This window comes from Somniosus microcephalus, unplaced genomic scaffold, assembly GCF_052327205.1.
Source record: "Somniosus microcephalus isolate GS21.2 unplaced genomic scaffold, FLI_Smic_1.0 unresolved_chr3, whole genome shotgun sequence".
NCBI classification, from domain to species: domain Eukaryota; kingdom Metazoa; phylum Chordata; class Chondrichthyes; order Squaliformes; family Somniosidae; genus Somniosus; species Somniosus microcephalus.
In genome coordinates this window covers 63759028-63784306 of record NW_028225181.1, presented here as the reverse complement: position 1 = coordinate 63784306, position 25279 = coordinate 63759028, and the positions used below count along the sequence as shown (strand labels likewise).

General features: G+C 47.8%; 3 protein-coding genes across 3 annotated transcripts in view; 1 reads left to right on the top strand and 2 right to left on the bottom strand.

Annotated features, from left to right (window-relative positions):
* Positions 1 to 244: 244 nt before the first annotated feature.
* On the bottom strand, positions 245 to 901 carry LOC147091648 (uncharacterized). The gene has a single exon (XM_085976623.1). The coding sequence runs from the start codon at positions 899 to 901 to the stop codon at positions 245 to 247; it is 657 nt and encodes a 218-aa protein (XP_085832749.1).
* A 1216-nt stretch (positions 902 to 2117) lies between these two features.
* Positions 2118 to 2700, bottom strand: LOC147091647 (histone H2B type 1-A-like). Its single transcript, XM_085976566.1, has one exon. The coding sequence runs from the start codon at positions 2626 to 2628 to the stop codon at positions 2218 to 2220; it is 411 nt and encodes a 136-aa protein (XP_085832692.1). The 5' UTR covers positions 2629 to 2700; the 3' UTR covers positions 2118 to 2217.
* A 14431-nt stretch (positions 2701 to 17131) lies between these two features.
* Positions 17132 to 25279, top strand: part of LOC147091646 (uncharacterized) — a 41973-nt gene continuing 33825 nt past the window's right edge. Inside the window, exon 1 of the mRNA XM_085976862.1 lies at positions 17132 to 17565. The gene's annotated coding sequence lies outside the window, so the exon portion shown is untranslated. The remainder of the gene's footprint in view (positions 17566 to 25279) is intronic.

The window sequence follows — 25279 nt, the reverse complement described above, 5'->3', positions numbered from 1 at the left end:
GCAGGTATACTTCAGGCATTAAAACTCAATCGAAGTTTTAATAATTTCCAGTATTGTAATGGGGAAATAATTGGTTTTCTATTTTTCAATAAGGATGATTTTGGTCATATACCATCGGGTCAATTGCAATGTTCCTTTTTTTCACACACCCAACCCTCCGGTCCGGCTCTTTGTGAATGTTTTTTGTGGCTCTGAAAAGAGCCGTTTGATATTGAAGGTATTCATCCTCTGATTGGTCTCCCCTTTAGGAGCTGTCCTCTTGCTCTGAGCAAACTTGGCTTTCTTTCTCCGACAGGGAGGTCTCCTCCTGAGCGGGGGTTTGGTCCGCTTCCTGCTCTGGTTGTTTGGCCAGCTTTCTCGGCTTTGCACGCTGGCCTTTGCCTTTCCCTTCGGCCCTGGCCGCCTTCCTCCCCTTGGGTTTGCGGGCGGTGGCCCTCCTCGCCCCCTTCCTGGCGGCGCCCTGTTTCTTGGTCTTCCTGGGCAAGCCTCTGCTCCTGGGCGCCGCTTTCCTGTCCGCACCTTGCTTCATCCTCCTCCTCCTCCTCCTCCTTTCCCTGGCGGCGGCGGCGGACTCCCTCTTGGGTTTCTCCTCCTCCTCCCGGTCGCCCCACCTCTTGCTGAGCCTCAAGGAGCCCGAGGCGTCGGTGCCGGTGGGCTGCAGCAGTGAGCCTTTGGTCACCAGGCTCCGGGCCGCCTGGTGGACCCACCAGTTGTTTCTGGCCACGTCGTAGCCGCGGCCCGAGAGGACCTTCTTGAGAGCCGAGAGCCCGAGCCCCCGGCACTCCTTGGTGGACGCCACCACCTCCAGGATCTGCTGGGACACGGTGGCGCCGGGTCTCCTGGCCAGGAGCGCAGTCCTTGTCTTCATCCTGGTGTTACTGGCAGGGAGAGTGTCGGCCATGGCGTGGGCTGGGACCTTCTCTCTCTATCTATCTATCTGAGTGTGTGTTGGGGGATGAAGAGTTTCCAGCAGCCGGCGCTATTTCACCAGGCGAACCGGACGCTGCAGAGCCAAAGGTCTCATCTCCTGAAAAATGCCCACCAACAAAACACAAAACAAAGTCGCCTTCTTTCCAAAGCGTGTATCACCTCAGAGCGATGATATATCCCCAGAGACATTCTCTCTCGCTCTTTACGGAGGTCACTGACCATCATCAAAGACCCTACCCACCCCAGCCGCAGTCTGTTCGCCCCCCTGCCATCCGGGAGACACTACAGATGCATTCGCACCCGAACGACCAGATTTAGGAACAGCTTCTTTCCCAGGGCTGTCATCCTACTAAACTCTGCTAATAAACTCTAAAGCCTGCACATCTGCCAATGCACTTTATTATGTTTATGTTTATGTATTACAAGCCAAATGAATGTTGAATGTTAAATGTCTTAATCTAAATGTACACTCTCGGGAGCCGCAAGCCTACATTTCGTTGTACTGCACTTGTACACTAACAATGACAATAAAGTTGATTATTATTATTATTAAGTTCTTCTGAATCTTATGTTTTTTTCATGTATCTTTAGCTCAACTCTCTGTAAAGACTTGAGCGTCTCTTCATCTCTTTCCCCCGTGAAGCGTCTTGGGATGTGTTTCGACCTTAAATGTCGTTTGTAAATGCGAGTTGTGCAGATTTCTTGATCTGGGAAAATGTGTCCGTCTTATCTCCTACTCCAAGTCGCGGTCTCAATGATATCTTGTCTCCAAGTTCTCCCCTTCCCTGTACAAAACAAAGGTCTTCCTAAACCGAAATGTGGCGTCACTGAACATTAATGCTTGAGCTACCTCCTATTTTACCCGCTTTTTTCCACAATATTGGCGGTCCGGCAACATTGATCTTCGCTGTACTCCTGGGTTTCAATATCAAGAGTAAATTCTTCAACTGGCAGGGAAGAGCCTTGGTTTCAACCGAAATCCTTGTTCTCGGAGTTATTGAGTGCCGATTGCCCCCTTCCCCGTGAATTCCCCAATCTCTTCTGGGACTTATACTCAAAAGTAAGAAATGCGAATTAAAACAGCTTTCATAAATAGAACGCACCACATGTAGATGGATGAACCGGACGATTAATTTAGCAATTCATTGCATTAACATACAGCCTAACAGAAGTATTTGTTCAGGGGTCTCGGTTTTGTTTTATAGCTCCGTTTTAAGGCTTTGCGAAGTGGCTCTTAAAAGAGCCGTTTGGTGATTTAATTGCAGGTTTTATTTTGGGAGGGGGACTCTACTTGGAGCTGGTGTATTTGGTGACCGCCTTGGTCCCCTCCGAGACGGCGTGCTTGGCCAGTTCCCCGTGCAGCAGGAGGCGGACGGCGGTCTGGATCTCCCGGGAGGAGATGGTCTGGTGTTTGGTGTAATGGGTCAGGCGGGAGGCCTCGCAGGCGATGCGCTCGAAGATGTCGGTGAGGAACAAGTTCATGACACTCATGGCCTTGGAGGAGATGCCGGTGTCGGGGTGGACCTGCTTCAGCACCTTGTAGATGTAGATGCTGTAACTCTGCTTCCTGCTCCTCCTGTGCTTCCTGTCCCCTCTCCTGGTCATTTTCATGGCGGTTTTCTTGAAGCCCTTCTTGGAGACGGCGCCCTTGGCACCGGCTGTGGTGGAACTGGTGGAAACAGCAGCAGCAGTCGGCATGGCAAGCCCTTCAATTCCTTCTCCACCTCGACTGGTTAATAAAAACACAAAGCAACATCGAAATGCAGCCCGCAACCCCTCCTTTATATACACAGCTTTATGCTAATGACGGATGCCAAATTGTCTATTCCAATTGGCTGATCCTTGACACACCACATGTTCAGTCTGCACAAATCACAGTCAACTATCAAGTTTTTTTTGTCAGCAGCCGCTGGCACGCAAGGAATGGGGAAACCTTAATTTGCTGGAGCAAAATCCCGAAGCTATATATATAATATATATATATATATATAAAACCTCATACTCACATGTGACACGTCCACAGTAAATGTCTTATGCGAAATACATTCATTCGAGCCACAACAATTCTGGAACTCCCCATAATATACAAGTTAGACAGGTCCCAGAAACTACAAAAGAGATTGTCTAAGAAAAAAATATATGCACTTAATCGCTTCTGTTTAAGAAAGGCCACTGCAATATTAGCTATTTACTGAAATCCTTATGGCATAGTACACAAATGCTGAACCTGAGGCAATTTATTTGGTATTTAAAAAGATTCTCGGGATGTAGGCATCGCTGGCAAGGCCAGCTTATATTGCCCATCCCTAATCGCCCTTGAGGAGGAGGTGGTGAGCTGCCCCCTTGAACCGCTGCAGTCCGTGTGGTGAAGGTACTCCCACAGTGCTGTTAGGGAGGGAGTTCCAGGATTTTGACCCAGTGACGATGCAGGATCGGCGATATATTTCTAAGTCAGGATGGTGTGTGACTTGGAGGGGAACTTGGAGGTGGTGGTGTTCCCATGCGCCTGCCGCCCTTGTCCTTCTAGGTGGAAGAGGTCGAGGGTCTGGGAGGTGCTGCCGAAGAAGCCTTGGCGAGTTGCTGCAGTGCATCTTGTCGATGGTCCACACTGGAGAGTATTCCATCACACTCCTGACTTGTGCCTTGTAGATGGTGGAAAGGCTTGGAGTCAGGAAGTGAGACACTCACTGCAGAATACGCTGGAAACATGAGGTAAAGTAGGGCGACATGGATGATCGTATGGAGCAGAAACAGCAACACAATTCCAACTCTTAATCCAATGACTACCAATCATTTCTGTGGCTATTTTTTCTCCAACTCATTCTAGTCTGCAAGATGCTTCACGACGGCTGCAGCTGGTTGCAAAGGCTCCCGAGAGCTGGAGGACAACCGCCAGGATCATTCGAAGATTCTCGGGTTTATCGGCCGCAGCAATGATTTAAAAATAAAGATATTTATTGTATAATTCTGGAACAACCTCTTTCATCTGAAGGGTGTGGTGGCTCTGAAAAGAGCCTGTTGTTTTGGTTCACACGGGTAGTATTTCTGTTTTGGGTTTTCAGTCTTGGCCGCCGCCCGTGGGGCTGCTGCCGCCTTCTGGTCTTGGCAGCTCCCGGGCTTCCTGCCCCTGGAGGGGACCTGGGGCCCCCGACGGCTCCCGGGTTGCCCGACGGGCCTCGCCCCCTTGCGGACCCCGCCCGCCCTCTTCTCGGCCTTTCTCCGGCGGGCGGCAGCAGCAGCAGGATCACCGCCCCCGGCCTCCTTCCTCCTCCGCCCCCTGGGCTTGTTCTTGGCCGGCCGGCCGGCCGCACCAGCGAGGCCTCGGTCACCAGGCTCCGCACCGCATGCTTCACCCGCCAGTTGATGCGCGGCATGTCGTAGCCGGCGGCCGACAGCGCCTGCTTGACGGCGGCCAGCGACAGGCCGCGCCGCTCCCTGGAAGCCGCCACCGCCTGCAGGATGTGGCCCGACATCGTGGGCCCGCCCGCCGGCCGCGCCTTGGGCTGGGCTCCTCCTCTTCCTGGCCTTGCGGCCTCGGGCCGGGCCTTTGGTCTGGTCGCCCGAAGCCATTTTATTTTGTCGCTCAGTCAGCGCCTCCCCCCCTCCTCCGGCTGCTCCGCGCTCCTCACCGCGCCGAGTCCAGCTGCTCCGCTCAGCGCCTCCCCCCCTCCTCCGGCTGCTCCGCGCTCCTCACCGCGCCGAGTCCAGCTGCCGAGCGGCAGCGGCGGCCGCGCCTTTTGTAAGCTCAAGGCGGACGGTCCAGAGGCAACTCTTCCACCGGGACCCGGCGCGTGGCCGAGCGCCGCCTGCGACTCTTTCTGTGTGAGTGTGAGCGTGAAAAGATTTGGTTGCATTCTTCAAACCTTCAACCCCTCCCTCTCCCTAGGCGGCTGCATCCCATTTTGTTGCATTCTTCAAACCTTCAACCCTTCCCTCTCCCTAGGCGGGTGCATTCCTTTTGGTTGCATTCTTCAAACCTTCAACCCCTCCCTCTCCCGAGGCGGGTGCATCCCTTTTGGTTGCATTCTTCAAACCTTCAACCCCTCCCTCTCCCAAGGCGGGTGCATCCCTTTTGGTTGCATTCTTCAAACCTTCAACCCCTCCCTCTCCCGAGGCGGGTGCATCCCTTTTGGTTGCATTCTTCAAACCTTCAACCCCTCCCTCTCCTGAGGCGGGTGCATCCCTTTTGGTTGCATTCTTCAAACCTACAACCCCTCTTTCACCCGAGGCGGTGCATCCATTACATTAACCATGCGAACTAAACTTTGAATTCGGGTTTGCCTCACACTGATTACTCCATTCCGCGACCGGTGGGCGCCGTGGGGACTGGAGTGCATTATCAACCTGGACAATCAAATTTTAATTTAATTTGTTAAGTTTTATTTAAAGTTTTATTAATTTACAGACATTTTGTTTAAGTACCCAATCAAAAGAGTACACCGATTACTCCTCAGATAACGAAGCAGTCCCTGCCCGCCTGCAGCAAGACCTGGACAACATTCAGGATTGGGCTGATAATTGACAAGTGCCAGGCAATGACCAGCTCCAACAAGAGAGAGAGCCTAGCCACCTCCCCTTGACATGCAATGGGACTGCATTCTTCAAACCTTCAACCCAACACCCACCTCCCCTCAATGGGCAGGTGCATCAAATTTGGCTGCATTCTTCAAACTTTCAATACCCCCCTCCCCCTCCCTGGGCGGGTGCATCCGATCTGGTTGCGCTCTTCAAACTTTGAATTCGGGCTTGTCTTACACCAATTACTCCTCAGGCAATGAAGCAGTCCTTGCCCGCATGCAGGAAGACCTGGACAGCATTCAGGCTTCGGCTGATAAGTGGCTAGTAACATTCGCAACTCACAAGTTTCAGGCAATGACCATTTCCAACAAGAGAGAGTCTAGCCACCTCCCCTTGACATTCAACGGGATTATCATCACGTCACAGTTCAAGAAGGCAGCTCAAGGGCAATTAGGGATGGGCAATAAATGCCGACCTTATCAGTGACGCCCACATCCCATGAATGAATAATAAATAAAGATTGAACCATATTTTAAAACACGTCACAACAGGATTAAACAGCCTATTACTCAGCATACAGCAAACAAAGTCTATTTAACAAACTACAGGAAACATAACTCATGACCGAAACTACAGCAAAGTCTCCCGATAATAGAGAGTTTATTTCTCCAATGAAATGCCGTGAGTGGAGGATAGTTCCAAAATAGAAATGATATGCTTAAATTAATCCCAGTCATTTACAGCTGTGTGCTCTCCAGGCATGATTGATGCAGGTATTTCCAAATCATCTCCATTCTGCCTGGTGCTTGAAATATCACTATATGCAGTCATGTGAAAATCGTGTTTCCGACATTACAACAGCGACTGCACTTCAAAATACTTCATTGGCTGTACAGCGCTTTGAGACATCCTGAGGTGGTGAAAGGTGCTGAGGATGGTGTCAGGGATGCTTAAGTCCACTCCAGCTGAACTTGCTCCCGGTGCAGTCCCACATTGCCCCGCCTGCCATTCACCACGATGCCACCGTGCTCCATGAGATGGAAGAAATCATGAGCAACATCGAGCTTCCCATTCACAAAGACTGGATAAACCCACCACGAAGGCGCTGAAAGTTGCACCGGCCATTCTGGGAAACAGCAGCCACTTTTGATGCAGCTGGTATCGACCCACTATCCAGATGGACAGATTCGTGGGATGCATGCAACATAAAGAACCGACACCTCATCACTGACTCAACAGCAGAGGGCCCTGGCTTTGACCTCGCTCAAAGACCGCGGACAGCACTCAACCCAATCCGCACAGGACATGGACGCTGCGGCCAGCCGCTCCACAAGTGGAAGATGAGGGACGACCCGATGTGCGACTGTGGCCATGAGTCCCAGACCATGGAACACATCACACATGCCCACTAAAGATCTGTTGTGGGAGGCACCTCATTTCTCCGCTCGGCATCTCAGGAGGCCATCGGATGGATGGCCAAACTAGACATCCCATCATAAGCTTTACCCATCAGACCAAAGTAGTAGTAATGCAAGTCTTTCTTTGTTTCTTTTTCCAGCAACAAATTGTTTTGTTATTAATGCAAAAGGACTTTTATATCGGTGGACAACTGAGGCCATACTAAGACCAGAGGCAGAGACCGAGATCTGGTTCAATGGTCAATATAGAATCTACAGCACAGAAACAGACCATTTGGCCCAACAGCTCGATGCCGATGTTTATACTGCACACAAACCTCCTACCACTCGAATTGCCCCTTCCCACCCTAGCCCTCTATTCTGCACTGTACTACAGTGTCAGCTGTGGCTCAGTGGGCAGCACACTCGCCTCTGAGTCAGAAGGTTGTGGGTTCAAGTCCCACTCCAGAGACTTGAGCACAAAAAACTAGGCTGACACTGCAGTGCAGTGCTGAGGGAGTGCGACACTGTCGGAGGTGCCGTCTTTCAGATAAGACGTTAAAACCAAGGTCCTGTCTGCCCTCTTAGGTGGATGTAAAAGATCCCATGGCACTATTTCGAAGCAGAGCAGGGGAAGTTCTCTCTGGTGTCCTGGGACCAATACTTATCCCTCAGCCATCATAACAAAAACAGATTATCTGGTCGTTATCACGTTGCTGTTTGTGGCAGCTTGCTGTAGGCAAATTGGCTGCCATATTACAACAGTGACGACACTCCAAAAGTACTTCATTGGCTGTAAAGCGCTTTGAGATGTCTGGTGGTCATGAAAGGTGCTATATAAATGCAAGTCTTTCCTTCTTTAATCCCTTCTCCCTCATGTATGCATCAAGCCTCACCTTAAATGCACCAGTGCTCTCTGCTTCAACCGTTCCATGTGGCAGCCAGTTCCACATTCTCACCCCTCTTTCTGTGTCAAAATAATCCTCTTGAATTCCTTATTTGATCTGTTAGTGGCTCTCTTATGTTTAAGCCCACTTGTTCTGGACCCACAAGTGGAAACAATTTCTCCACATCCACCCCATAGAACCCCTTCCTAATTTGAAAGACCTTGATCGGGTCTCCTCGTAGTCATCACTTCTCTGGAGAAAAGAACCCCAGCCTGCTGATAGTTCCCGTGCTCTCGATTCTGGAAACATTCTTGTAAGTCTTTCCTGCAGTTTTTCCAATGCTTCAGTATCCTTTTTGTAATATGGATACAAGAGCAGTACACAGTACTCCAGTGGTGGTCTAACCAAGGTTCTATATAAATTGGCATCTCTGCTTTTTTATTCAATTTCTCCAGCAATGAACCTCAGTAATTTATTTGTACTCTTTATGACCTTATCAAGGTGTGTTGCTTCAGTTAGCAATTTATGTACTGTATCTGTATTCCCAGGAATAAGTGGCCTCCTTATTCCACTTACCAAAATGAACCACCTCACACTTAGCTATAGTGAATTTCATTTGCCATTTATCTGCCCATTCTGCAAGCCTGTTTATATCTTCCTGTGTTTTGGTGCAGCTCCCCACATTATTAGCTCTGCCCCCCCCAACCTCACCCCAATTTGGCATCAAATTGATCGATTTTTGTTAGGCAAAGTTATTTAGGGCCACGGGAACAAGGTTGGTAGAGGGGGTTGAGATACAGATCAGCCATGATCTCATTGAATGGTGGAACAGGCTCGAGGGGCTGAATGGCCTCCTCCTGTTCCTATGTGCCAATCAACAAATTTCGACTCTAGGTCTCCGATTTCTGAGTCTAAATCATTTATATATATATATCTATAAGGTGAACAACGGCGGTCCCTGTAGGACACCACTTCCCATTTTCTGCCAGTCCATGAAACTTCCATTAACTCCTATCCTCCGTTTTATAGCCATCTTTGCTAAAATTACCAACGTTTAGAACGTAAAGGAGACTGGGGAAATTGTCCAATTTTGCATTTTTAGATTCATTGTAGATTTTCATGACTACATAAGACAAGGTTAAAATTTGGTCACAAACCAGTACAATGGAAGGATATGCTTTTTATTCCAATTTCTGCCACTGGAGCTTTTGCCCTGCCAAGCACTACCCCTGGGCACTGAAGAAAGCAACCTGGCCTGTTTGTCCAGTTCTCCCCAGGCTGAAGAAGCACGGCAGTCTTGATCTCCCTGGACGGAATGGTTGAGCGTTCGGTATAACAGGCCTAACGAAAAGCCTTGTTTGTGACAAGTTAAAAAAACATGTGATTAATTAAAGAAAAACTTGCATTTATATAGCGCCTTTCATGACCTCAGGATGTCCCAAAGCTCTTTGCAGCTAATGAAATAATTTTGAAGTGTAGTTACTGTTGCAGTGTAGGAAATGCAGCAGCCAATTTGCGCACAGCAAGCTCCCACAAATCGGTAATGTGATAAAGACCAGATAACCTGTTTTTGTTATGTTGATTGAGGAATAAATATTGGCCAGGACACCGGGTATAACTCCCCTGCTCTTGTTTGAAATCATGGCCCTTGGGATCTATTTACATCCGCCTGAGAGAGCAGACGGGGCCTCGGTTTAACGTCTCATCCGAAAGACTGCACCTCCGACAGTGCAGCGCTCCCTCAGCACTGCACTGAAGTGTCAGCCTAGATTGTGTGCTGATGTTTCTGGAGTGGGGACTCTGAACCCCACAACCTTCTGATTCAAGAGGCAAGGGTGCTACCCACAGAGCCACAGCTGAAAGCAGGTCCCTCTCACAAATCATCGCTGCTCTTGCTGACCTACTTTGGCTCCTGGCTCCCTAACACCTCCAATTTAAAAGAAAAGGAATGCTGTATATTAATGCAAGAGGCTTTCAAAACAATAAAAAAAACAATTCAAGATTCCCATGGATTTGGAAGACATTTCTAACTTAGGAGTGAACCTGCTTTGTTAGTTCATAAATGTCATAAGGCTCAGTCTGGGGGTTGAATCTGGCGAGGCTTCCTGTTATAGAAGTCATCCAATTTTCACTACATTAATTCAACGGAACGAAAATCGGGCGGTTTCTTTAAAGGGCAGCTGATCTGCAACACCCGTTTTACGCCTGAGTGCTAAGATGAAAATCTACCCCCTGTGTTTCTCCCCTTACTCTCCATCATGAATATCACCTACTTCCACCCCTGTGGCATCGCCTGCCTCCGCCCCTGCCTCAGACCATTTGCTGCTGAAAGTCGCATCCATGCCTTTGTCGCCCCCCAGGCACGGCTATTCCAATGCTCTCCTGGGCAGCCTCCCTTCCTTCATCCTCGGCAAACTTCAGCTTATCCAAGACTCTGCTGCCCGTATCCTATCCCGCACCAGGTCCCGCTCACAAATCACCCCTGCTCTTGTCGGCCGACATTGGCTCCTGGCTCTCTATCGCTTCCAATTTCACAGGAAAGAAAGGAATATGCTGCATATTAACTTAAGAGGTGCACAAAACAACAACAATGTAGTAAAACGTCCCACGGTGCTTCACAGGAGCGATTAACAAGCAACATTTGACAGCGAGCCACATAAGGAGAGATTAGGGTGGATGAAAGAGGGAGGTTTTAGGAGTGTCTTAAAGGAGGAAAGAGAGGTGGAGAGACAGAGAGGTTTAGGGAAACAATGGAAAACAATTACTGAGAAATAGACCAGGAAATATTAATGTTGCATTTATAGACCTTCCTATCTAGCAAAGATTGATTAGTATTGTAAACCATAGTAATCACATGCAATTGGAAATATGGGGAGATGGAGTAACATTTCTATTAGGAATGATTCCTAGTAGTCTTGTCTGTATATTGGCAAGTGGCTGTTTATTCTGTCATTTGCTCTTCTGATTAATTTTTGTGCTGGTAAAGCTGCTGATGGACAACGCACATACAGTGGCCCTTGCATTCCGAAACCCCTGGAGTTAATTTCTAAAGCAAAGGTTTCACCTCAGATCACAATTGGGATTTCACTGATTGCTGGTAGGTGCTCAAGTCTGAGGGTCAGGAGGACTCGGAGAGTAGCCATCTCCCAGTCTTTATTATATTAAAACTTTGTGCTTATCAGCGATTACAGCACTCTGTGAAAGAGGTGTCTAGGCTGCCTTCATCCAGGTTGCATCTAACTGAAGGCATCTCCCCACCCCCACCCGTTAACTTGTGAAAACCCGGGTGAACTGGAAACACCCCACAAAGGCGGGGGGTTGGGGGGGGGGGGGTGGTGGAGGGAAGCAGTGGTACAATGGAAAAGTCGTCTGCTGGAAGGACCGAAACATGTAATTGGAGATAAAAACTGGGAAGGACTTCAATAAAGCACAGCTGAAGGAGACAAAACTGTGTCCAAAACAAGGTCTGGCACAAGGAAGATCGATTCTATTTCCCTCTCTCTCCACAGGTGCTGCCCAACCTGCTGCGTATATTCCGTGCATTTTCTGTTTTTATTTCAGGTTTGACAGCATTCGCAGTATTTTGCTTATCTCCCCCACGGGTGCAGTTCAATATCGGCTACTTGAGAAGGAACCAGGAGTCCTCATTTTCATCCTGACTCCGCCCATTTTATGGGTTTCCAACCAGGTCCGCCAGCATTGTATAAAAGGAGTGTGCGGCGCCGAAAACTCTTATTCCCAATTCAATTACTGGGGTTATTTCTTTTGCAATAGCTTAAGTTTCAGTTTCAGCAGAGGGAAAGGGGGTAAGGGGCTGGGGAAAGGCGGAGTCAAGCGGCACAGCAAAGTCCTTCGTGACAACATCCAGGGCATCACCAAGCCTGCCATCCGCCGCCTGGCTCAGCGAGGCGGCGTCAAGCGCATCTCCGGCCTCATCTACGAAGAGACCCGGGGTGTGCTGAAGGTCTTCCTGGAGAACATCATCAGAGACTCGGTCACCTACACGGAACACGCGAAGCGCAGGACGGTCACTGCCCTGGACGTGGTGTACGCGCTGAAACACCAGGGGCGGACACTCTATGGATTCGGCGGTTGAAAAGATTAAATTAAAATTATGGATCTGAACCAAAGAAAAAAGGCTCCTTTAATAGCCACCCATTCAATCGACAAGAGGTCTGTGAAATGTAAAAATTCTGGTAAACCTCACTGCGAGATTTGACAATGAGGGGCGTGGCAGGAGTAGGCACAGATAAGAACATAAGAAATAGGAACAGGAGTCGGCCATTTGGCCCTTCGAGCCTGCTCCGCCACCTCATCTCCACTTTCCTGAACTATCCCCTGATGCCCTTAATATTAAAACATCTATTTCTCTGCCTTGAATATACTCAATGACAGCCTCCTTAGCCCTCTGGGGTACAGAATTCCAAAGTTTCACAACCCTCTAGTGAAGACATTTCTCACCTCCGTCCTAAATGGCCGACCCCTTATTCTGAGACTGTTACCCCTGGTTCTAGACTCCCCAGCCAGGGGAAACATCCTCCCTGCATCTACCCTGTCAAGCCCTGTCAGACTTGTGTATGTTTCAATGAGATCACCTCTCAATCTAATAAACTCTAGAGAATATAGGCCTAGTCTACTCAATCTCTCCTCAAAGGACAATCTCCCCATCCCAGGAACCAGTCTGGTGAACCTTTGTTGCACTCCCTTTATGGCAAGTATATCCTTCCTTAGGTAAGGAGACCAAAACTACACAATACTCCAGGTGTGGTCTCACCAAGGCCCTATGTAATTGCAGTAAGATGTCTTTACTCTTATACTCAAATCCTCTTGTAATAAAGGCCAACATACCATTTGCTTTCCTAATTGTACCTGCATGTTAACTTGGAGTGAGTTGTGTGCAAGGACACCCAGGTCCCTCTGAACACCAACATTTCCCAATCTCTCACCAATTAAAAAATACTCTGCTTTTCTATTTTTCCTACCAAAGTGGATAACTTCACATTTCTCTGCATTATATTCCAGTTGCCATGTTCTTGCCCACTCACTTAGCCTGTCTATATCCCCTTGGCACCTCTTTGCATCCTCCTCACAACTTACATTCCCACCCAGCTTTGTATCATCAGCAAACTTGGATATATTGGAGAAGGGAGTTGTTGCTCGGGGTCCTGCTGTATCCTTGCCATCCTACTGAGCCAGAGAGTGCAATCTCAGGCAGCCGCTGCTGTGTTAGATGTGGCATTAACAGGGCAATCTTATGGCCCAGCAGAAGGAGGTAAAGAGTCATCTGTATCCAAGTAAACATTCAGTCCCGTCCATCAGGTCGCTGGACACAGAGAAGCAGTGGGATAAAGAGGCATTAATTCATAATGAATCCTGCACTGTTTATTGGAATCACGTTTTCACTCTTACTGGGGCCCATTTCTGTAGCAGGAAATGAATGGGATTGATATGTTTGATGGCCGGGGTTGGGTAGAGCATAATGGTGTGGATGGGTTTGGTGCATCAGTTTCGTTGGGAACATGAGTTCAGCAATGCTTGTGCTGAAGTGACCTTTGAATGTCTAATTGAAATGGTTGTCCATTAGAAGTTGCTGGGCTTGTCTTCCTTGCCGCCAGTCTGGTGGAGCAGCCAGCCGTGAGCTCAGCCTCTGTCGATCCTGACTGTCCTTCCTGTCCCAACTACTGCATGGTGACGTGTCTTCTGAGAGCATAATTATGCACTGTGCAGCATACCACTATAATGGATACCTTTCTAGCGCTGTGCAATAGGACAGCCCCCACCCTCCACCCTCCCAGATCTGTTCAAGCAGCAGAATCTTTGCTTCAGCGTGACTATGGTATGTTTTATGTGTATCTTTGTCAAAGAATGTGCCTCTTTATATTTGATTTCAGGCGTGGTTTATGGATGAAATATCGAGTCATGCTGCTAACGATAATCCCAGGTCTCCATGATCCATCTGCCTGGTCTAGGTATTCCAACAACAACTTGCATTCATATAGTGCCTTTAATGTAGTGAAACGTCCTAAGACGTTTCACAGGAGAGTAATCAGACAAACATTGACACCGAGCCACATCGGGAGATATTAGGACAGAAAGACAGAGGTTTTAAGGAGCGTTTTAAAGGCGGAGAGAGAGAGGTAGAGAGGATTTAATTCCATTAAATAACGGTAGAAACATAGAAAAAACATAGAAACATAGAAGATAGGAGCAGGAGTAGGCCATTTGGCCCCTCGAGCCTGCTCCGCCATTCAATGAGATCATGGCAGATCATCCAAGCTCAGTACCCTGTCCCTGCCTTCTCCCCATATCCCTTGATCCCTTTAGCCTTAAGAAATATATCTAACTCTTTCTGGAATATACTTAATGAATTGGCCTCTACTGCCTTCTGTGGTAGAGAATTCCACAGGCTCACCACACTCTGGGTGAAGAAATTCCTCCTCATCTCAGTCCTAAATGGCTTATCCCTTATCCGTAGATGGTGACCCCTGGTTCTGGACTCCCCGCCATCAGGAACAGTCTTCCTGCATCTGGTCTGTCTAGTCCTGTTAGAATTTTATAAGTTTCAATGAGATCCCCTCTCATTCTTCTAAACTCCAGTGAGTATAAGCCCAATCGACCCAATCTCTCCTCATACGTCATTCCTGCCATCCCAGGTATCAGTCTGGTGAATCTTCGCTGCACTCCCTCCATGGCAAGAACATCCTTCCTCAGATAAGGCGACCAAAACTGCACACAATACTCAAGGTGTGGTTTCACCAAGGCCCTGTACAACTGCAGCATGACATTGTTGCTCCTGTATTCGAATCCTCTCGCTATGAAGGCCAACATACCATTTGCCTTCTTAACCCTCTGCTGCACCTGCATGCTTACCTTCAACGACTGGTGCACAAGGACACCCAGGTCTCGTTGCACTTCCCCTTTTCCCAATCTATTGCCATTCAGATAATAATCTGCCTTCCTGTTTTTGCCACCAAAGTGGATAACCTCGCATTTATCCACATTATACTGCATCTGCCATGCATCTGCCCAATCGCCCAACCTATCCAAATCATCCTGGAGTTTCTCAGCATCCTCCTCACAGCACACACGCCCACCTAGCTTTGTGTGTGTGTGGGGGAGGAGGGGGGGTGCGAGTCCATGGAGGAATTTGAAAACAAGGATGAGATTTTTTTAATTGAGGCGTTGCTTAACTGGGAGCCTCTGTAGGTCAGCGAGCACAAGGGGTAATGGTTGAACGGGACTTGGTGCACGTGCGGACACGGGCAGCAGAGTTTTGGATTACCTCAAGTTTACGTAGGGTGGAATGTGGGAGGCCGGCCAGGAGTGCGTTGGAATAGTCAAGTCTAGAGGTAACAAAGGCATGGATGAGGGTTTCAGCGGCAGATGAGCTGAGGCAGAGGAGGGGTCGGGTGATATACCGGCGGCGGAAATAGGCGGTCTTAGTGCTGGCGTGGATATGTGGTCGGAGGCTCATCTGAGGGGGGGGTGGGGGTTCAAATATGACACCACGGTTGCGAACAGTCTGGCTCAGCCAGCTGCCCAGGGAGAGGGAGGGAGTCGGTGACGTGGGGACGCAGTTAGTGGCGGGGACCGAAGATGATGGCTTCGGTCTTCCCAACATTCAGCTGGATCAATGTCGGGCAAGCAGTCTGCAATTTAACAGGGCAACTTATGGTACCAAAAATACATTTTTCAACAGAAAATGCTGGAAATACTCAGCTGGCCAGGCAGCTTCCGTGGAGAGAGAAACAGAGTTAACGTTTCAGGTCTGGGACCCTTCATCAAGTATTTCCAGCATTTTCTGTTGTTATTTCAGATTCCGCAGTATTTTCCTATTGTAATATATTTTTCAAGCTGCAGCCATGTGGAGACTCTCCCCCACGTGCCTGAAACCAGCTGCAACACCATGAGTGTTTCTGATTGGCCGGTTGGCACCCCTTGTTCCTAACTCACAATAGATACTTATGCGCTGGTTCACCAATAGGAATCCTTCACTTTCTGATTCCTCATTTGCATACGGCTGGCTATTAAATAGCACGTCCGGGAGACTTTCTCCATCACAAACCCTCGCGTCCATTCACCAGGCCTGAAGCGGTGTCCAGGGGCATCGCCCCGAAAAAGGGGCCGAAGAAAGCGGCCACCAAGAAGCAGCCACCAAGAAGCAGGCCAAAGGCGACAAGAAGCGCAGGAAGACCAGGAAGCAGAGTTACAGCATCTACATCTACAAGGTGCTGAAGCAGGCCCACCCCGACCCGACACCGGCATCTCCTCCAAGGCCATGAGTGTCATGAACTCGTTCATCACCGACATCTTCGAGCGCATCGCCTGTGAGGTCTCCCGCCTGATCCATTACCCCAAACGCCAGACCATCTCCTCCCGGCCGGGAGATCCAGACCGGCATCCGCATCCTGTTGCCCGGGGAACTGGCCAAGCACGCCGTCTCGGAGGGGACCAAAGCAGTCACCAAATACATCAGCTGCAAATAAAGCCTCTCGTTCCTCCCACCTTAAAAACTCAACCCAAAGGCTCTTTTCAGAGCCACTCACGAGATCCAGAAGAGACTATTTATTTTCATTTGACTAATGACATTTGAAATATGGACAGCATAAAGAATGAAACTCTTTAAAAAAATGTTTTATCATCCTTTCTTTATTTACCCCTCACTTTCATTTTTTTGTCGTATGTTCAGATTTTGATGGTGTTTTTGTAATACAGTATATCGTTAATTTTAAAATAGATTGAAATTTAACAAATATATAATAACAAAATGATGCATTGTCACTGCACTGTTTTGTATAAAGCACTCATTTACAAGCGGGTCACTGAAAAGCTAAAATGAAATTAAATCTGTCAATTCAGGGACCAGTAATTTTAAAGGATCAATTTGCCATAATTCACAATTTAATAATGAATTATTCAGTCTCACAGATGCCATTTTAATGATTATTCAGTCCCACAGACGCTATAATTTTAATTAAAATGATTATTCAGTCCCACAGATGACAATCTTTAGCAGTAATGATTATTATTTAGTCTCACAAATGCCATAGTTTTAATTATTATTCAGTCCCAGATACCATAATTTTAACGATTATTATTCAATCCCACAGATGCAATAATTTTAACAATAATGATTATTATTCAGTCCCACAGATGCAATGATTTTAATAACTGGTTAATATTCAGTCCCACAGAGAGCCATCACTTTAACAATAACGAGTCTGATTCACAGACGAGCTCTTATTCTATAAGCCGCCTTTTTCGTTGGTGTCCGAGGTTGGAGCGGATTGAAAAACGCGCCAATCAGAGGCCGAGATTTGCCGGGTTTTCAGCCAATCAGAAGGCGCGGCTGGGCTGGGCGGGGCCGGCGGCTGCTATAAAAGCCGCAGCCCGGAGCGGGGAGGAGCAGTTGGAGAACAGAGTTAGAGAGGAGTCCACCCCTGGGGGAAGGACAGCCGCCGCCCGCCCGGGGAGAAGGGACAGCAGTCGGCCGGCACCTTGGGCAACAAGGGCTCGCCGGTGGGCGGGGCTATGACCTCACCCGCGCGCTGAGGCGGTTGAACGGCCGATCAGGGGCCACGTGACCCCGGAGCTGGCGGCGGCCTTTTAACACAGTGGGCGGGGCCCCGAGGCGTTGCGGGCTGCGATTGGTGAACGCAGCTGTCAATCTACGAGTCGCAGCCAATAGAAGAGACGGACTCAGTGAGGGACTTTAGGCGCGGGCTGCGTGGCCGCAGTGCGCATGCTCGTTGCTGCTCGCAGTCCCCGGATGAGGCTCCGCTTTGAGGAAGGAGATAAAATGGCGGCGGGACTGAGGAGTGGCCGATGGTGCGGTGAGTGTGGATCAGAGAATCTCCGACATTTACAGCAGCGCCGGCCTCTCTCAGGCAATCTCTGGGAACATTGGGGCGAAGGGGCGTGGGAAGAGACTCGGTGTTCGGCACCTTCCCAGATTTTTCTCCTCCACTTTGTGCGGTCTTGGGCCAGGGATTCCCAGGTCTTGGTGGGGATGTTGCACTTTTTCAAGGAGGCTTTGAGTGTGTCCTTGAAGTGTTTCCTCTGCCCACCTGGGGCTCTCTTGCCGTGCCGGAGCTCCGAGTAGAGCGCTTGTTTTGGGAGTCTCGTATCGGGCATGCGGACAATGTGACTCGTCCATCGGAGCTGATCGAGCGTGGTCAAAGCTTCGATGCTGGCTTGAGCGAGAACATCGATTTTGGTTCGCCTATCCTGCCAATGGATTTGCAGGATCTTGCGGAGGCAGCGTTGGTGGTACCTCTCCAGTGCTTTGAGGTGCCTGCTGTACATGGTCCGTGTCTCTCAGGCATACAGCAGGGCGGGTATCGCTGCTGCTCTGTAGACCATGAGCTTAGTGTGGGGTTTGAGGTCTTGGTCTTCAAACACACTTCCTCAGGCGACCGAAGGCTGCACTGGCACACTAAAGGCGGTGTTGGACTTCGTCGTCAACGTCTGTCCTTGTTGACAGTAGGCTCCCGAGGTATGGAAAGTGGTCCACGTTGTGAGACTATGCCCCCTAGTTCTAGACACTCCAGCCCGGGGAAACAACCTCGCAGCATCTACCCTGTCAATCTCCTTCAGAATCTTGTATATTTCAATGAGATTACCTCTCATTCCCCTACATTACACTCCATTTGCCACCTTACTGCCCACTCACTTAGTCTATCTGTATCCCTTTGCAGACTCTCTGTGTTCTCACAGCTTACTGTCCCGCCTAGATTTGTAGCGTCAGCAAACTTGGATACATTACACTCGGTCCCTTCATCTAGGTCATTAATGTAGATTGTAAATAGCTGAGGCCCCAACACTGATCCTTGTGGCACCCCACTAGTTACAGCCTGCCAGCCTGAAAAAGGTCCGTTTATCCCTTCTCTGTTTTCTGTCTGTTAACCAATCCTTGATCCATGCTACTATATTACCCCAACCCCATGAGCCCTAATCTTGTGCAATAACCTTTTATGTGACACCTTTATCGAATGCCTTTTTGGAAATCCAAATATACTACATCCACTGGTTCCACTTTATCTACCCTGCTAGTAACCATCAAAAAACTAATAAATTTGTCAAACATGATTTCCCTTTCATAAAACCATGTTGACTCTGGCTAATCATGTTACGATTTTTCTAAGTGCCCTGATACCACTTCCTTAACACTGGATTCCAGTGTTTTCCGAATGACTGATGTCGGGCTAACTGGACTGTAGTGCCCTGTTTTCTCTCTTCCCTCCTTTCTTGAATAGCGGTGTTACATTTGCGACCTTCCAATCCGCTGGGACCATTCCAGAATCTTGGGAATTTTGGAAGATCAAAACCAATGTATCCACTATCTCTTCAGCCACCTCTTTTACAACCCTAGGATGTAGGCCGTCGGGTCCAGGGGATTTGTCGGTTTTCAGTCCTGTTAGATTCTCTAGTACTTTTTCTCTATTTATATGAATTACGTTAAGTTCCTCACCCTCATTAGACCCTTGGTTCCCCACCATTTTTGGTCTGCTTTTTGTGTCTTCTACTGTGAAGACAGATACAAAATACTTGTTTAACGTTTCTGCCATTTCCTTATTCCCCATAATAATTTCTCCTGTCTCAGCCTCTAAGGGACCAATGTTTACTTTTGCTACTCCCTTCCTACATACTTGCAGCAAATCTTACAATCTGCTTTTAGATTTCTTGCTAGTTTTCTGTCATTGCATTTTTTCCCTTTTTTATCAATTTATGGTCAATCTTTGCTGGTTTCTGAAACTCTCAATCCTCAGGCTTACTATTATTCTTTGCAACATTATAAGCTTCTTTCAATCTAATGCTATCCTTACCTTCTTTAGTTAGCCATGGTTGGATCACTTCCCGTGGAGTTTTTGTTTCTCAATGGAATGTATTTTAGTTGAGAATTATGAAATATTTCTTTAAATGCTAGCCACTGCTTATCTACCGCCATACCTTTTTTAAATCTATTTTTCCAATCTATCTCAGCCAACTCGCCCCTCATACCTATGTAATTGGCTTTATTTAAGTTTAAGACACTAGTTTCGGACTTGGGCAAGTCACTCTCAAAATTAATGTGAAGTTCTAACATATTATGATCACTCTGCCCCAGAGGATGCTTTACTATGAGATTGCTAATTAACCCTGTCTTATTACACAATACAAGTTCTAACATTGTTGGTTCCATGACATTTTGTTCCAGGAAACTGTCCCGAATGGATTCCATGAACCCGTCCTGCAGACTCTTGCTCCACAGCCCTGTAGGTTACGGCTCTTCAAGTGTACACCCAAGTACTTTTTAAATGTGCTGAGGGTCTCTGCCTCGACCATCCTTTCAGACAGTGAGTTCCAGACCCCCACCACCCTCTGGGTGAAAAAAATTACATCTGCTCTGCACCCTCTAGTGGATGGACTGGGGAGAAAGGTCTTTACTAACCGAGGCGCAGAATATAAGAGCTGGGAGGTAATGCGTGAACTGTATAGCTAGGCCGCAGCTAGAATACTGCGTGCAGTTCTGGTCAACACATTACACGAAGGCTGTGATTGCATTACAGAGGGTGCAGAGGAGACTTACGGGGATTTTGCCTGGGCTGGGGAATTTTTGCTATGTGGAAAGATTGGATAGGCTGGGGTTGTTTTCTTTGGAACAGAGAAGGCCAAGGGGAGACTCGATTGAGGTGTATCAAATTATTAGGGGCCTAGATAGAGTGGATAGGAAAGACCTATTTCCTTTAGCAGAAGGGTCAATAATCAGGGGGGCATAGATTTAAAGCAGATGGTCAAAGGATTAGAGGGGTTTTGAGGTGAGTTTTTTACACCCAGAGGGTGGTGGAGGTCTGGAACTTGTTGCCTGAAAGGGTGGTAGAGGCAGAGAACCTCATCACGTTTAAAAACTGCTTGGATATGCACTTGAAGTGCCGTAAGCTACCAGGCTACGGACCAAGTGCTGGAAAGTGCGATTAGGGTGGATAGATCTTTGTCAGCCGGCTCAGACAAGATTGGCCGAATGGCAGCCTTCTGTGCAGTAAATTTCACTGATTGTGTAACCCGGAGAGGATGGGACCAGTGTGATCAGACAGTGTGTAACCTGGGGAGGATGGGCCCAGTGAGATCAGACAGTGTGTAACCCGGGGAGGATGGGCCCAGTGAGATCAGACAGTGTGTAACCCGGGGAGGATGGGCCCAGTGAGATCAGACAGTGTGTAACCCGGGGAGGATGGGTCCAGCTTCGGTTTGCCTAAAGCACAGGGAAATTGTACATTTCTATCCAGAACTTTGGTGATTTGCTGGAAGCCCAGGCGGGCATGGCGGGAATCTAAGAAAAGGGACAACATCAGACAGAAGCACTCGGACCCAAACTTTTATTTTTACTAAGCTGAAGAAAAGTCTACATTACATTACTTCACACTATTCATGTTGTTAATTTCAGTCCTGCCATAATTAGATCTCCCGGTGAAAGACTGAGTGATTGAGAAAGGTCCACAGCTGAGAGTAAACAGGGATTGTAGACTGAGGAACGACAGCAGGTGAACCAACACCGGATTGTGAGCACCAACTGGAGAGCTTCCCGAGATCGATTGGGGGGAAAAGGTCAGAGAGAGTCCCATTGACTCAGATACACACTGGTTCCTCCCTCCCTTCCATTTCCTGATTTACAGCTATTTCTGGGATGTTACTTGTATCCTCTATGGTGAAGACCGATACAAAATACCTGTACAATTCAGCTGCCATCTCTGGTACTCTAATTTTTCTCCTTTTTAATCTTTTAGTCACTCTTTGCTGTTTTTTGTATTCTGTCCTATCTTCTGACCTGCCAGCCATCTTTGCGCAATTATATGCTTTTTCTTTAAGTTACATACTATCGTTAATTTTTTTAGTTAACCACGGATGGTGGGTCCTCCCCTTGGAATTTTTCTTTCTCGTTGGAATGTATATATTCTGTGTATTCTGAAATATCCCCTTAAATGTCTGCCACTGCATCTCTATTGACCTATCCCTTAACATAATTTGCCAGTTCACTTTAACTAGCTCTGCTTTCATGCCCTTGTAATTGCCCTTATTTAAGTTTAAAATACTAGTCTTGGACCCACTCTTCTCTCCCTCAAACTGAAGGTAAAATTCAATCATATTATGATCGCTGCTACCTAGGGGCACCTTCACGATGAGGTCTTTAATCCTATCTCATTGCACAATACCAGGTCTAGTATAGCCTGCTCTCTGGTTGGCTCCAGAACGTGCTGTTGTAAGAAACTATCCTGAAAACATTCTATGGACTCCTCATTTAGGCTACCTTTGCCCATCTGATTTTTCCGGTCTCTATGTAGATTAAATCCCCCATGATTATTGCCATACCTTTCTGACAAGCTCCCATTATTTCTTCCTTTATACTCCATCCTACCGTGTGGTTACTGTTAGGGGGCCTGTACACCACTCCCACAAGTGACTTCTTGCCTTTATCATTTCTCATCTCTACCCAAACCGCTTCTACATCCTGGTTTCCTGAACTTGGGTCATCCCTCTCTATTGTGCTAATACCATCATTAATTAACAGAGCCACCCCTCCACCTTTTCCTAGCTTTCGGTCCTTCCTAAATGTCACGTACTCTTCAATATTCAGGACCCAATCTGTCATCCTGCAGCCATGTTTCTGTAATGGCGATCAGATCATACTTATTTATTCCTATTTGCACTATCAGCTCCTCTGTTTTGTTTTGAATGCTACGTGCATTCAGATGCAGATCCTTTAGTTTTGTCCTTTTATTTTTGTAACCTCTAGCCTTAACTGTTGATTTAATCTTCGATTTGTACTCTCTGTCCCTTCCTGTCACGGCCTATTTATCATTTCCCATATTAATACCTTTCTCTATTGCCTTGTCTCTACTCTTTCATTTACCACATCTTCCCAAATTTGATCCCTTGCCCCACTATTTAGTTTAAAACCCTCTCTACCGCCCTAGTTATATGACTTGCCAGAACACTGGTCCCAGCACAGATCCCACTTTCCCCAGTGTGGTGCCAGTGCCCCAGGAATCGAAACCCATTTCTCCCACACCAGTCTTTGAGCCACACATTCATCTCTCTAATTTGATTTACCCTATGCCAATTTGCTCGTGGCTCAGGTAACAATGCAGACATTATTACCCTTGAGGTTCTGCTTTTTAATTTAGCCCCTAGCTGCTCAGTCTCTCAGCAGAACCGCTTTCCTAGTTCTAACTGTGTCGTTGGTACCTACATGGACCACGACCATTGGCTCCTCCCCCTCCCACTGCAAGTTCCTCTCTAGCCCAGAATAGATATCCTGAACCCTGGCACCGGGCAGGCAACACAGCCATCTGGACTCTCGCTCTTGGCCGCAGAGAACTGTATCTATCGCCCTGACTATGCTATCCCTTATTACCACTATATTCCTATTAACTCCCCCCGCTTGAATCGCTTCCTGTACCTCGGTGTCACGGTCAGTTTGCTCATCCACCCTGCAACCACCGCTTTCATCCATACAGGCCGCAAGAACCTCAAACCTGTTGGACAATTGCAAAGGCTGAGGCTCCCCCACCTCCTGGGTCCCCATACCTGCCTCACTTTTAATTTAATTTGAATGAATTAAAGGGTAAGGCATGACAGGAGAGCTCTGTGCCATGGTATGCTCTTCCTGCACTATGTGGGAAATCAGGGACACTTCCTGTGTCCCCGACGACCATGTGTGCGGGAAGTGTATCCAGCTGCAGCTACTGACAGACCGCATTGTGGCGCTGGAGCTGCGAGTGGATACATACTGGAGCATTCGCGATGCTGAGGACGTCGTGGATAGCACATTTAGGGAGTTGGTCACATCGCAGGTAAAGGCTGCACAGGCAGGAAGAGAATGGGTGACCACCAGGCAGAGTAGTAAGCGCAGGCAGGTAGTGCAGGGGTCCCTTGTGACTGTTCCCCTCTCAAACCGATATACCGCTTTGGATATTGTTGGGGAGGATGGCTTATCGGGGGAAGACAGCAGCAGCCAACTTCCTGGCACCATGGGTGGTTCTGCTGCACAGGACGGGAGGAAAGAGTGGGAGAGCTATAGTATTAGGGGATTCTATTGTAGGGAACAGATGGGCGTTTCTGCGGCCACAAACGTGACTCCAGGATGGTATGTTGCCTCCTGGTGCAAGGGTCAAGGATGTTTCCAGAGCGGCTGCAGAACATTTTGGAAGGGGAGGGTGAACAGCCAGTTGTCGTGGTGCATATAGGTACCAATGATATAGGTAAAAAAACAGGATGAGGTCCTGAAAGATGAATATAGGGAGTTAGGAGGTAAATTTAAAAATAGGACCTCCAAGGTAGTAATCTCCGGATTGCTACCAGTGCCACGTGCTAGTCAGAGTAGCAATAGAAGGATATTTCAGATGAATATGTGGCTGGAGGAATGGTGCAAGGGGGAGGGATTCAAATTCCTGGGACATTGGAACCAGTTCTGGGGGAGGTGGGACCAGTACAAAACTGACAGTTTGCACCTGGGCAGGACCGGGACCGATGTCCTAGGGGGAGTGTTTGCTCGTGCTCTGGGGGAGGGTTTAAACTATAATGGCAGGGGGTTGGGAACCTGAGCAGGGAGACAGAGGAAAGGGAAACAAGGATAGAAGCAAAAGACAGGAAGGAGAAAAACAAAGGTGGCAGTCAGAGAAATCAAGGGTTTAAATCAAATATGGCCACAGTAAATAATAATTCTAAAAGGTCGAAGAGCATTAAAAAGCAAGCCTGAAGGCTTTGTGTCTTAATGCAAGGAGCATTCGTAATAAAGTGGCTGAATTAGCTGCGCAAATAGAGGTAAACAGATATATGATTGGGATTACAGAAACATGGCTCAAGGGTGACCAAGGCTGGGAACTCAACATCCAGGGGTATTCAGTATTCAGGAAAGAAAGGCAAAAAGGAGGTGGGGTAGCATTGCTGGTTAAAGAGGGATTAACACAATTGTAAGGAAGGATATTTGCTCTGATGATGTGGAATCTGTGTGGGTAGAATTGAGAAATACCAAGTGGCAGAAAACGTTAGTGGGAGTGGTATACAGAACCCCAAACAGTAATGCGGAGGTTGGAGATGGCATTAAACGGTAAATTAGAGATGCGTGCAATAAGGGCACAGCAGTTATCATGGGTGACTTTAATCTACATATAGATTGGGCTAACCAAATTAGTAACAATACTGTGGAGGAGGAATTCCTGGAGTGTATACAGGATGGTTTCCTGGACCAATATGTCGAGGAAGCAACTAGAGATTAGGTCATCTTAGACTGGGTATTATGTAATGAGAGGATTAATTAGCAATCTTGTTGTGCGAGGCCCCTTGGGTCAGAGTGATCATAATATGATAGAATTCTTCATTAAGATGGAGAGTGAAGTAGTTGACTCAGAGACTAGGGTCCTGAATTTAAATAAAGGAAACTACGATGGTATGAGGCGCGAGTTGGGTAGGATTGATTGGGGAATGTCACTCAAAGGGTTGACGGTGGATAGGCAATTGCAAGCATTCAAAGACCGCATGGATGAACTACAGAATTTGTTCATCCCTGTT

Bases quoted from the DNA above. Each gene is read 5' to 3' on its own strand.
- LOC147091648 (XM_085976623.1), bottom strand. From the start codon at position 901: ATGGCCGACACTCTCCCTGCCAGTAACACCAGGATGAAGACAAGGACT.
- LOC147091647 (XM_085976566.1), bottom strand. From the start codon at position 2,628: ATGCCGACTGCTGCTGCTGTTTCCACCAGTTCCACCACAGCCGGTGCC.